The 13668-nt window shown below is 47.3% G+C and overlaps 2 protein-coding genes across 24 annotated transcripts in view; both read right to left on the bottom strand.

Moving 5' to 3' along the window:
* Nucleotides 1-572, bottom strand: part of Ipo9 (importin 9) — a 48188-nt gene extending 47616 nt beyond the window's left edge. For 5 of the 7 annotated variants that reach the window (NR_151727.1, NM_001357576.1, NM_001357577.1 and 2 more), the window contains exon 1: nucleotides 341-572. Coding sequence is in view for 1 of the 7 variants with exons in the window: in NM_153774.1 (NP_722469.1) it covers nucleotides 341-503 (163 nt within the window). In the remaining 6 variants the exon portion in view is untranslated. The remainder of the gene's footprint in view (nucleotides 1-340) is intronic. The other 2 variants (NM_153774.1, XM_006529437.2) reach the window with 2 other exon arrangements.
* A 4080-nt stretch (nucleotides 573-4652) lies between these two features.
* Nucleotides 4653-13668, bottom strand: part of Nav1 (neuron navigator 1) — a 253771-nt gene continuing 244755 nt past the window's right edge. For 16 of the 17 annotated variants that reach the window (XM_006529374.4, XM_030252963.1, XM_030252962.1 and 13 more), the window contains one exon: nucleotides 4661-11852. In XM_006529374.4, coding sequence (XP_006529437.1) covers nucleotides 11757-11852 — 96 coding nt within the window. In that variant the 3' untranslated portion in view covers nucleotides 4661-11756. Of the gene's footprint in view, nucleotides 11853-13668 lie in introns of all 17 variants that reach the window. The other variant, NM_173437.2, reaches the window with a different exon arrangement.

Below are 13668 nucleotides of genomic sequence, written 5' to 3' on the forward strand. Positions count from 1 at the left end.
CTTGGGCTCAGAGATCATCTAGATTGCGCGACACCGCCAGCACCACGTCGAACTTCATTTCTGTCCTCGGCAGAACCCCGCCACTATCTATCTATCTTTTCAAGTCTTCCCCCACCCCATCCCCGCTAAGGCTCCACCTCCCCCGACCCTTTCCTTTCAGACGCGCCACCCTTCTTCTAGGACTTTCCCAGCCACCAGCGGCACCCCCACCCCCACGTTTCCTAATCCACTCCTGACGCCCACCTCTCCGCTGGCTCAAGATCCCCAAATCCCTACGGTCAGCGGACTGTGCGGCCGGCCCTGGTCCGAACCATCCTCGTGACGGTCCCGCCTCACTCACCCTCTGTCACCTCCAGCACCTTAATCTGCTCCTCTGCAGCCGCCCGCACCTCCTGCACCGGGGACAGGATTCCGGTGAGGGTATCCACCAACGCCTCCTTCAATCCCTGTGCCACTGGACCCGGCAGCCCAGAAGCCGCACCAGCTGCCGCCGCTGCCGCCATCTTTCCTCCCCTCAGCCCGCCAGCCCCGCGGCCGGGACCCGCCACCGAATGACGGCTCCCGCGTACGGCCAATCCGCGAAGCCGCGCCTGCGCACCTAAGTACGCGGGAGCGGGCGGGGGGCGGGGATAGAGCGCAGCCTCGGGAGACAGCGCCTTCTGCTGCCGGAACCGAACCGCGATTCGCGGGCCAGGAAAGCTTTGGGCGTCTATGCACACACAGAATTCTCATAACGGTTTGTAGTCCTGAAGTCGCACGCGCTGTTAGAAAACGCGCTTGGAATAAAGGCGCGTAACCTTTGATGGCAAGGCCCTGATGGCAAGGGAGCAAGAAAGCTAATCCCGAGGGCGTGAGCACAGAAGGCCCTGCACCTTGTCTGCTGTGGATTGTAGTGGGATTGTAGATGCCCTCCCTCGCCTCGCCCATCACCGCTCTCTACCTGCATGATTCTAGGCCCAGATTTAAGATGAGTTAGGACAGAGGTCGGGCCTTAAGGAAGGGGGTCAGAATAGCATCTTTTTAAAACTAACACCCCTCCCCTCAACTAAAAACAGCAGTTATTCAGTTGGCTCCGTTTACAGTTTAGCTTTAGAGATCCTAAGATGCTGGGGAGCGGACAGGGAAAAGGAGACACGCAGAAAAACTGAAGTGAAATTGGCAGTGGGGAGTGGTTGCTTTAGAAAAATCCAGTCTTCTAGCTTTTTAGCTTAGATGAACCCAATGTCAAAAAGGGCTGTCCAGGGGAGACTACCTACAGGCGAAGGAGCATTTTTCTAGAATGATTTTTTTAAAAAAAATATTATCTACCTATTTGTCGTTATCTTGTTTTGAGACAAGGTCATATGTGGCCCAGACTAGCCTCAAACTTGCTCTGTAGCCCACACTGGCCTTGAACTCCCTTATCTTGATCTTTCTGTTTTCACCTCCCCCATTGCAGAGATTGCAGGTATGTGCCACCACACATGGCTCTAGAGTGATTCTATGAGTGTGACTACTATGAGTGAATCCTGCAAATATATAGCATTACTTAATTTTTTAAAAAGTGTTGGGGGAGGCCGGATGAAAGACACCCAAGCACCTGCCGTGGCTACCACTACGATGGATGAATGTGTGATGGGGAGATGGGAAAGATGGGGAGTGTGGTGGAGATGGAGGAGGAAACCAAGCTGAAGGGTTCATATACTGTGGAGAAAGGTGGAACTAGGGACTTGAAGGCAGTGAAGAATAGGGGGATATGAGGAGGCCATGCTGAGGTCCTGGCTCCAGCTGCCCCCAAGGGCCATGTCTGGGTTCCTGGTCCTGCTGCAGCTGGAGTTGCAGTCTGTGTCAATGTCTGGCACCTGAATTAGCATCAAAGGCAAAGTGGATGTCAGTGGTCTGGGCTGCTACCAGAGACCATGTGGATATCTGAGAGGCATGCTGCCAGAGGGAGGGGAGACATGCTAATCTGAATGGCTGCACTTGATACCGTGGGACATCTGGATCCATACTGCTTCGGGGGTCCACCTGTCTGGGTTAGAGGTCCTATGGCAACCAGGTCTGTGTTGATATCCCAGGCTGTTTTACCACCAAAGGCCATGCAGATGTCCCTGGTCAGGACTGCTGCCTGAGGCACTATTCTGAGCTGGCCCTGCCCCTCGCCTGGGCAACATAGTAGAGCTGACCCTGAGGGCAAGGGACTGGGTAAGCTAGCCCTGAGGACATGAACACAGAAGGCCCTGCACCTTGTCTGCTGTGGATTGTGGCCGGCAAGGGAGAGATGCCCTTACCCCACCCGACCCCTCTCTACCTGCAGTAGGTGGGAGAGCTGGCCCTGCCCCTCACCTTAGGAGAGTGGGCCCTGCACCTTGCCTGGGCAGCACAGTAGAGCTGGCCCCAGTGTCGAATGCACCGGTGAGACATCCATGCGGATCTGAGAGAAGAGTTGAGGCCGCCTCTTACTGACTGTGCTGCTGAGCTACTGGAGAGCTTACCCTGGGGGTGCAGGGGCGGGCTGACCAACTCAGCTACCCAGGCCCAGATCCAGGGCTTTGAGTTTGCCTATTCCAACATCTACCCCATCTATGATCTGCTAGAGTATGTAAAGGGGCTGGTCCTGCAGATCCAGAGCTGCAGGATCTCCACGACACAGACCAACAACAGGAGATCTGAGAGGAGTCCCCATGAGGATCCAGGAGTGGTAGTGTAGCAGAACCCAGAGCCCTCGCAACAGACCAAGGACTCTCTGCAAAGAACATTTGCAAGTAAAGATATGTGGACAAAAGGGTGTACTGGGTGACACACTATGACATACTACAGTTCCCACAACTAGATATTTGGGGTTTTCTTTTTTTTGTTTGTTTGTTTTTTGTTTTATTCTATTTTATTGGGGGGGAGGGGTTTGCAAGAGTGGAGGGCAGATATGAAGGGATGGGAAGATGAGTGGAATTGGGGTACATGATGTGAAATTCACAAAGAAATCAATAAAACGTTTTTTTAAAGTGTGTGTGTGTGTGTGTGTGTGTGTGTGTGTGTGTGTGTGTACACGTGTACGCGTGCGCGCCATGCCTTGGGACACCTGTAGAGGTTAGAGGATAACTTAGTGTGGAGTTTATCTTCCGCCCCGTTTATGTCACTCAGGTTGTCAGGTGTGACAAGTACTTCACTGCCCCCTGAGCCATGAGCCATCAAGTTAGCCCAACATCCTTCCCACCACCACTTCAGGGAAGTCACGATGGAAGGGCTGAGGGAGAAAGAGTACTTTAATATGGCTATCCAGGGTGGTCACAGGAAATGGCCACAACCTAAAGCCTCCACCCAACAGAGCAAGTGGAGGAGATTGGAGCAAGGGATTAAACTGCAGGCCACACTCGGTGGCAGGAGGGATGGAGTGACTTATGCTGTTGGCACTTGGAGCAGGTGTTTCTTGGTAAGCTGCTAAGATTTAGTGCCTTAGATGCGAATATTTTCTAGGAACATTTCTCTTATTCACCAGCTAGCAGTTTCAAAAGACAGCTCAAGACTGGTTGCTAAACTGATAATGACTGCAGCTTAAGTGGCCTAATCTGAAAATTCTTTGAAAAGAACATTCTTGAGGAGTGCTCTAAACCCATCTGTTACCTCCTGGTTGTCAAAGAGGGCCAAGGTGGCCTGTGTCACCATGGTGCTTTCAGAGGAAAGAGAGTGCCTCTTGATTCTGCAGCTCCATAGTGGGGAACAGTAAGGCTTATTTTCTTCTGTGTTACAGTGGCCAGGAGAAACTGAACTCCATTAAAATAGCTGTCCTTGGAGGCAAGTTTGTTTTGCTTCCAAAAGAAAATGTGTTTCTCAACCTTCCTAATGCTGTGACCCTTTAATAGTTACTTTGTGATCCCCAACTATAATATTTTTGTTGCTCCTTCATAACTGTAATTCCATTACTGTTATGAATTGTAATGTAAATATCTGATATGCAGGACATCAGACCCTTGTGAAAGAGTCATTCAACCCCCAAAGGGGTCTCGGCCCACAGATTGAGGATCGTTGGTCTAGAGGCTAGATTGAGAACTCAAGACCTTCCCCCACCCCCACCCCAAGCCTGGAAGCCTTGCTTTCTGGTAAGGGAAGCTGTCATAGTTAGCTTAAGCTATTAACTTGACACAAACTAGAATTACCTGTGAAGAAAGAACCTCATCTGAAGAATTAACTGCATCAGGTTGGCCTGTAGCCAAGTTTGGGAACCATTTCTTAATTGCTAATTGACATAGTGGAAGCCAGCCCACTGTAGTTAGTTCCATCCCCAGGCAGGTGGGCCTAGGCTAAGACCAAAGGGAGCAATCCAGTAAGCAGCACTCTTAAGTGGCTGTGGGTCCAAGCCTCTTCCTAGAGTTCCTGGCCTTGGCTTCCCTTTATAATGGACTATAACCTGTAAGATGAAATAAAAACCCTCCCCACATTGCTTTTGCTCATATAATCTGCAGCTGAAATAATGCAGGACAGAACTGTCCACAGTGTACAAAGTAGGGTTCTCTCCTGCCCACAAAACAGAAGTAAAGACTCCTGCTTATTAGCATTTGGTTGGGGTAATTTAAAAGCAGGTGGGGTTTGCTTCTGAGTTAGGCAAAGGACCACGAGCTATTTGTCATAGCATACCAAGCATTAAGATAGATGGACACAGAAACCAAGCAGAGAGAAACCAGAGGACAATACAGGAGATAACTTTATTGAAACGCAAATGGCAGCAAACAGATGAAATCTGCTGGATGGAGACATGCCTGGTCGGCAGAGGACCCAGGGAAGGGTAGCCTCAGTGGCGATGGAGGAAGGCCATTTCAGCTGGCCAAGGCATGGATTTCATTTTCAACCAATTTTTTTTCATTTAAAATGAATTACTGAGGGGACAGCCCAGCTCTCTTCGTGATTGTTACCGCAACTATATACAACAATTTGCTTTCCAGATTCAGTTCTGCCTTTTCTACATCAGGTATAAAAGGGGACAGACTGGAATGGTGAGGGTCAAATGAGAAGAAAATAAGACAAACATACAGACACACACATATCCTGGTTTGGGATTTTTCTACCCAGTAAGTTTTAAAAAGTGAACATTCTTGCCCATCCTCCACCTGAGGAATGCCGTGCATTTGAGAAACAGACTCTTACATGAGCAGTGCTGTGTAAAACAGGATAGGGAGGGGGAGGAAAGGAAGCCACCAGGGCCTGGAACTCACTATAAATTTGTTTTGTTAAAAGCAATAAACCGAACAGCATTAGGAAGTGGGGTGGGGTGCAGCAGAGCTATATGGGAAACTGGCTGCTGGGTGGGAGTTTGCTCTTTTTTATCTTCCTTCTTAGAGAAATGCCATGGAAGCAGGATGGTGTCACAGGAGCTGGGAGGCAGGGAGGCAGGATGAGGCCACAGGAGCTGGGATGCAGGATGAGGCCACAGGAGCTGGGATGCAGGGAGGCAGGATGAGGTCACAGGAGCTGGGATGCAGGGATGCAGGATGAGGCCACAGGAGCTGGGATGCAGGATGAGGCCACAGGAGCTGGGATGCAGGGAGGCAGGATGAGGTCACAGGAGCTGGGATGCAGGATGAGGCCACAGGAGCTGGGATGCAGGATGAGGCCACAGGAGCTGGGATGCAGGATGAGGCCACAGGAGCTGGCTGGATGGTAAGGAGGGTTATTTTGGTGTAAATGTTTTACTCCTGCTCGCCTTGGACTTTAGTCCCTCCTTCCAGTGCTTAGTCCCTGAGCTCAGGAGACCCGATACTAGTGATTTTTAATACTCTACACAAAAGTGCTTTTATAGAAGGGGAACTGACAAATTTGAAACAAAACCACTTCTCAAAGTCTCAACTCTTCCATGGCCATAGCAACTAGTTTGTGAGTTTGGAAATCTATGAAGCTCTTTCTGGAAAAAAAAAATTTATTTTTTTAAAGAGGATTTTATTTTGTTCTATTTGCTGAGTACTGTACTTAGGTCCTGGTGTGGGAAAAGGCAAGGTTGAACTTAAGGACGTAGATAACGTTATTTTCACTGTGCAGAACTCTCTCCTGTGGGTGGAGCAGAGACATGGCCTTTCTGGCAGTAACTGGAGCCCCACAGCTGTCAGCTGCTCTGGGGAAGGAGGGTCTGGCTAGGCTCTCAAACTCTTAACCACTTAAAGAAGGGAGAGGGTGGTTGCCAGGAGAACATTTTATCATAGAAATGCAAATTAGATTTTATTTTCCTTTTTTTTACACTATTATCAGAAAAAGAAGCTGTCAAAACAGCAATTCAAATGAGACCTCCAACACAATTCCTCCACTGAAGCCCCATAGTTTGCCAGATAGAAATTTCAGAGGCAGGAAGTTGCCTACTAGAGGCTGCGAGCTTCCCTGACTTCCACCCCAAAGCTTTCACTGTTAACTCCCAGAAACCTAAGTATGAGAAAAATGACTTTGAGATGTTAACATTTGAATCAGACTGTAGATGTTTCTTTTTGGGGGGGGGTCTCCAAACATCAGCCATCTTGGAGCAAGGGCTCTTATGTACTGGATTCACTACAGAACCGTTAAAAGCATTGCCGGACACCGCCATAAAGGTTTGACTTGGTAAATCTGGATTAGAGCCTGGGAAATTTATCCCTAACGCATTTATTCCTACATTCTGCTGTTGCTTGTCTGAAAACATCCATCTAGTGCCACCACTGTATGGATTGAAAGGCTGAATCAAGAACCAGAGGTTCCCCTTCTAGGATCACGTTGGAGAATGTTCCCTGTGACATAATCATTAAGGAAAACAGCCAGAATGTTAAACCGGAATGGACTAGCATAAATAGGTGAACCTCTTTTTTTTTTTTTTTTTTTTTTTTTTTTGGTTTTTGGTTTGTTTTGTTTTTGTTTTTCGAGACAGGGTTTCTCTGTATAGCTCTGGCTGTCCTGGAACTCACTCTGTAGACCAGGGTGGTCTCAAACTCAGAAATCCACCTGCCTCTGCCTCCCAAGTGCTGAGATTAAAGGCATGTACCACCATGCCAGGCTGTAGGTAAACCTTTTAAATGTCGTTTTCTCCCTGCGGTTTCCAAAGTTCAACTGCTCCTTTTCCTTCTGAACTCTGCTGCTTTCCAGTTTAGTCTATCTTCCCTAGAACAGCACGTGCTTCCAGGGCTAGAGTGTATACCAGTGTATCCTGGGCAGTGGGGAGAGCCAAGCTGGTGGCCCAGTTATCCCTGAGCAGGTTGAAGATTGATAAGGCTGATTCAGTGATGAAGAACAACGTCTTCAGGCTTTGGCCATTTGTAACACATTTTTGGGCCTCCTTGTTGGGAACTGTCATGTATAGTTCTTACTACAGAGTGTATTATAGCTGAGCCCAGTGATGCAGGCTGAAATGCCAATTACTTGAGAGGTGTGTGTGTGTGTGATCATCAAATTCAAAGCTTGCTTGGAATATTTACTGAATTCAGAGCCATTATGGACAACTTAGTATAAAGGCTAGAGAGAAAGCTCAGTGGTGGGTACTTGCTGAGTGTTATGAGAAACCCTAGAGTCAATACCCAACAGTTGAAGGAAAAACAAGGTACCAACAGCTGTTGGTGCATCCATCCTATCCATCTCTATTAGCCAACCTGTTGTTACAGCCATTTCAGTTCTTACCACGGGGGCTGTTGGCTCACGGAGCCAGTTTACCAGCTTCGATTTAGCTAGTGCACAGGACTATGGGAAGGAAGGCTACAGAATGAGAAGGGTCTTTGATTAACCATCTGAGTCACTTTAACTCTGGAACCCTGGATTAGATTTGTGATCAGCACAACTTCCTCTCCCAAACCCCTATGCCATAAAAAAGATCATTAATGTCATTTGGATCACCTCATCAGGCATGTGTCCTCTGTGCCCAGGCTGGCTGCTGGGAATGGGTTCCATCTGGGGTGATGGAAGGTGGTGTGAGAGCCTAACTACTTTTCTGGAATAGGACAGGAAACAAGAGTTCATCCTCAGAGTCCTGGAAGGGGGTGGCACTCCTGTGAATAGCATGACTCATCTTTGAGAGCCATCAGGAAGGAGATGGGTACATGAAGTCCACATCGACTCTTGTAAACTAGAAAAACCACACGGCACAAAATGAAAAGGGGAGGAAAAAAATCATTATTTTGTCTTATGTCCATCAGAATAGACAGATTAGAAGGTTGGTAACTCAAGACCCAAATGTTTACCAACCAAGAAAGTTTTCTTGTGGGCTCTCTCCATGATCTTTTACCCCCTTCTCCTTCCTTGCCAGCCTCTACCTTCCAAATGATTAGACTACATGAAAGACACTGGAATAAGGATTTACAGAGACAGAAACAAGCACCAACGAGTTACCAGAAAGCAGGTATCAAAAATAATGTTCCACAGAGCCCCAGAAGATAACAACAAACTGCTCGTGTGTAAGAGAGAAGGACAGAGACAGAAAAATGCACAGACATCAGGTCCCTTAGCAGCCTCCAATACCTAGAGTATTTTATTTTAGTGCTTAGGCAGGGACTGAGAAACAAACACATTGAACACAACTTATTGGTCTTCATCCCCAAGTGCAAGGGACTCTGGCGAGCCTCTCCTGGAGCTGAGGCCCTCCAAAGGTTGTTGTTCTTCACCAGCCAACTTTGGTGAGGGATGGAATCAGGAGTTGGAAGGAAAGGGAATAGCAAAAGTTGCAGAATTAAGATAGATTGCATTCTTCTGAAGGTGCCTGGAGATTGTGGGACCCAGTTTTTCCTTTCTGAGGAGTCCTAGGAGTCTCAACCAAGAAGTGTGTAGGTTGGGAGGACTGCTGCGGCTTTGCTCTTTGCCATGGATTCTTAGGCAGTGAGGAGGAGCTCAGGCTTTTTGCTTCTTAGAAGTCTGGATGAGCATCCCGAGGGGTTATAGCACCATGAGGAGGCTCAACCTTCCGAAATTGCCACCGAACCATGATCCCTTTTTTTTTTCTTTTTTTTTTGAGATGGTTGATCCTACTGTGAGGGGCCCAGATGTGCAACTGTAAACAGGGTCCCAGGCTCCAGAAGGAAAGTGTAGGCTTCGAGAGCACTTCACTAGATGGGAACGCACTTCCTGGAGGACAGCTATTTGAGGCCTGAACTAAATGCAGCAGTCAACTGAGAGAAGAGGGTGGTGGATCCCAGGAATAGAAATGAAGTCAAAGTATGCGAGGCCTCCAGAATCAACTTGCTGCAGACCCAAATAAAATTCTCGATGGTATCCATAGTTACCACAGAGACACTCTCTCTGTAGTCTGAGGCAGTTGGAATGGAAGAAGGCATTTCCTACTTTCCTTCTTCTTAAGTAGCCAGTAACATCCGTGTCAGAAGGCACTGGCTGGGCAGCACCAGAAAAAGAGGGTGAAAGGCTCAAGCGTTAGGATGTTAGCAAAAGTCTGAGCCTTGCCATGTACTGGAGCTTTGGATAGGGTTCAGAAGAGACCTATGTCCAAAGTAGGCCTATCCAGTCTTCCCTTCCTTCTAAGTTGGAACACCCAGCTCTGGGGGGGCCTTCTCATTCTGCACAGCAAAGACCTTAAGGCAGTGATTTCAGCACCATCCTCGGACAGTCAGCCTCTTCCCACCACAGAATTGCATATTTTGCAGCTGAGTTGGGGATCTTCACAGCTCGTGGAATTAGCAGCAGTAGCAATAACAGTCTCCAGAATAGAGGACCCTGTCATCCCTGGGGCTACCAGGTGAATATAGAAGCTTTTGCCGGGGGTGGATGGGTACAAAAGGGACAAGCTAGACCTTCTTGAGGATCTAAATGAAAATAGACTATTAAGAGTCAGGGGCACGTAATTCCTTGGTTGGGTGGAACAATGGCCCAGGTTAGTTTGCCTAAAGAATCTTGGTATAGATTCTGGTACGTCGTGTGCTACTAAGGAACCTGAAGAGCGTATTCTCAGGTCCAGACGTATAGTATATATCCCTGCACTGCAGAGCGCTAACACATTAGCCCATGAGGCAGCTCAACCTGGAATTTGGTTCCACTGGTTTCCAGAAATGACAGAAGTAGATTTTCCCACTCAAGACAAGCAAGATTCCACAGTTCTTCAGGCTTCATTTAAACTGATCCCCAACCTTCTGCCTACAACATATTGGAGATCTAACCAAAGGCTTCTTTTAATTGACTCCTTGGCCTTCACCTGCATCTCTCAGATGATTTTCAAGGTCCAGATAATAAAGGGATGGTTACTTAAAGGAGATTAACATTGCCTCCTAGACCTTGAACTTAAGGACCAAGTCTTGTCTTTTTTAAAAACGTAGTGACTGGTACTCGGTTAAATACTCAGTAAGTACTTGTCAAATGAAGGAGTGTGGGTTAGGAAGAGGGCAACTTCTGCAAGACGTAGATCTCTTTGGAAGGCAGATATTGGCCACCAAGTCAAACTCTTTGAGCCTTTTATTCTGATCTGAAGCAGGTCACACGGTTGCTCCATCTCCTATAAGTGACTATTCATCTGTCAAAAACAAATAATAAGGGCTAGCTAGGGAATCTTGATTCAGTCAGGCAAAGTGGCTACCATCCAAATAGTGCAGTGAGGGCCCTAACAGGCCATAAGACAGGCAGGTGTTTCCAGTATTTTGGTTTTCCTCCCAGTCCGAGATGAAGCTCGGGGTAGATCTACCATGCTGGAGGACGGCAGTTGAGCTTCCAGGTAGAACATGTGCTTTCTCAAAAGGAACCAAAGAGACTGAGTTCTTCTTCTCTTACTATTATGAGCCAATGTTTCTTGTCCCATGTAAGCCCCAAGGATGCCAGGGACAGTGGCATGGGAGGTGTCTAACTTGTACCAATATTATAGAATTAAATTCTCCAAAGAAAACCCACTTGGAAAGCAAAACTATCCCCTGGAAGGAAACCCAAGTATCTTATTGATGTGAGGAAACTGGAGGTGAGGGACAAATAAATAGGCAAATGGAAGGAAAAAATAGAAATAAAAATTTAAAAATTAAAAAGTAGGGTTTATTGACTTTTCATGCATGTTCAGTTAGAGGGCAGAAAGACAGCTTGTGGCCTTTCTTCGAAGGCTGTGATGTTACTCTTGTGGTCTGGTGACGTTTTAGACTGGCAGCCATCTTGCAATGTCCCCTCTTGTCATCCAGAAGGCAAGATCTGGCAGCTCTCGTTCCATCTTGGCAACTGGGCCCCTCCTTCCAGCTTCATCTTTTCCATTGCCGTTTTTACCTTCTACAGGTTGATTTACACATATATTTTTTGTTTTGTTTTGTTTTGTTTTTCTGTTAAACCACATGCTTCTCTTTTCTTGGCTCTGGCCAGGTCTCTGGCGGGGAGGTTGTTGGCAGTGTCGACAGAACTGGGAAGGGTTTGCAAGAAAGTCTGTAGAGCTTCCTGCCTCCCTTAGATTTGCCCACATGTGACTGTCTCAGAGGTGTTTGTGAGAACGAGCTTGGAACTGCTGTAGTTGGTTTGTTTGTTTTTGTTTGTCTGTTTATATCTTCCGAATCCCTCCCCAGAAAGCCCAAGAGTTTGTAGGTGAAACAAAACTTGAAGAAAAGACCAGAATCATCTTTTCTCCTAAGTCGTAAGAGGAGGCCAGCAAATGTAGTTAAGGGGCACGGAGTTCTCAAACTCCACCCCCTCCAATTCCTAGTAGGAAGTTCTCAAAGGTTCAGCACCGAGAACCCATCCCTCCTCCTGCCCTCTTCTTCCCTCCTGTTCTCTTGGCGAGGCTGGTGAGCCAGAGCTATGAAGGAAGAGGGCAGAGGAGAGCTAATGATGCTGAAGCCAGCCTTCTGCCCTCCAGGGTGACAGTGACTGCCGGGCCCTCAGAGTGTCGCCTGGAGGTTGGGGTCCAGGATAGTCTCTCGATCTGGTGACTCAATGTAGTTGGCAGCTTCTTGGAGTTTCAGTAGCATGGCCATCTAAAAAGAGGCAGACATGGGTGAATGCAGAGGGGGGTGCTAGGTCCTGCCTACAGGGAAACCCAACCCAACCCAACCCAACCCAACCCAACCCAACCAACCAAACCCTATAATCCTGTATCATCATGGGTCTGATCCTTGGTGTGTCTAAGAACATGGAGTTTAGAGATGGTTCATAAAGAAGTGACAACTGCTTCAATCCTGATTGTAACCCATGCACACGAACCATCCCCTGGGATACCTTTGTTATAAGAGCTGTCATGGGTGCAGAGGATACCAAAGAACAATACTTCCCAAGTTTCAAGATGCAGTCCAGGGAATGCTGGTCCATACCTACCAGCTTATACCGGGAGTACTGAGAGAAGCGCTGTAATTGGCCCTGGACTCTTGGAATTCCCTTGCAGTAGATTATACCCCAACAGCTAGGCTCTGTGCTATCCCCAGACACTGTGTCAAGTCTACCACCACCTCAGGGTACTCCTCTGCCCCTCCCTTTTATAGTTCAAGCTTCAGCTAAGTGAGCCTGGTTGGTGCTACTCACACAACTGGCGGGCTCTTCTGTCTATGTTATTCATCAGTCTTCCAACCAAAAAGTGTCCTGACATAGAGGACAGCTGTTTTCAAGGAAGTCAACATTTAAGTAAAACTATATTATGACTCCATTGGAATTATTCCCTACCGGAAAGGTGCAATGACAAGATCAACTGATTTGTGTGTGTTAAGTTTCATTGCATTCTGCTAACTTACCCTTTAACATGGTTTTAGTAATGGACATCCCCACAGTGGAGTAGGAAAGTCTGCGCTTCAGACACTCTGTCTATTACCAATGTAAAGGGGCAGTTCCTTGACTTAATTTGCATTTCCTCATTGTTAGACAGGTTGGAGATCTTATGTCCTTATGTCACCTGTATTTCCTCTAAACAAATGTCTCTTGTAGCTCTCACTCGGTCTTTGGTTTATAAGCTGTTTTTTTCTTCATGTAATTTACATTTATTTTTTTATTTTGTGTGTGTGTGTGTGTGTGTGTGTGTGTGTGTGTGTGTGTGTGAGAGAGAGAGAGACGCAGGTGAATGTGGCTGTGCACGAGCCATGTCATACAAGTGGAGGTCAATGGACAACTTTTGGGAGTCATTTCTCTCCTGAAACTGGATGTCAGCTTTGTGTGACAAATTCTTTTACCTGTTGAGCCATTTTGCTAGCCCTGAGAGCATCTTTTTACTTTACATATTGAAGATGCTAACTGTTTTGGCTAGATCCATTGAAGTATCTCCCCCTAGCTTACATTTAACAGACTCTATGCAGCTGATGAAATCTCAGCTGAATATCAGGGGAGGCAGAAGGGAAAGGGCTACAGCCCTTACAGTGCTATTTCCTTGGTTGATCAGAGTGTCTACATTTTTAATTTTTATTATTTTTAATTGTGTGTGTCTGCATGTAGGTATGTCCATGTGAACACAGTGCCCACACAGGTCAGCTGTGTCAGATCCCCGCAGAGCTGGAGTCCTAAGCTTAGATGTGTAATGAAGACTGAATCTGTGTTCTCTGCAAGAGCAGCAAATGCTTGCTTGTAAGAGCCGAGCCACCTCTCTAGCCTTTCTTTGGTCTATTTTCTTACACAGACTGCCTGAAACTTGGGTCTTGGCTAGAATATATTTTCCCAAATGTGTTGTTTGGCTTCAGCTAGGATGCAGGCATGAGGTCAACCCAAGAATCCTGATACTCAGAGTTCCTCGCTGGCCTCACTCTGGTCCTGGCTTTGCTGAAACCCTTCAATGCCTGAGCCCCATCAGCACATACGAAGAGTGGATGACCTCAG

Source organism: Mus musculus, chromosome 1 (assembly GCF_000001635.26).
Source record: "Mus musculus strain C57BL/6J chromosome 1, GRCm38.p6 C57BL/6J".
In the NCBI taxonomy this organism is placed as follows: domain Eukaryota; kingdom Metazoa; phylum Chordata; class Mammalia; order Rodentia; family Muridae; genus Mus; species Mus musculus.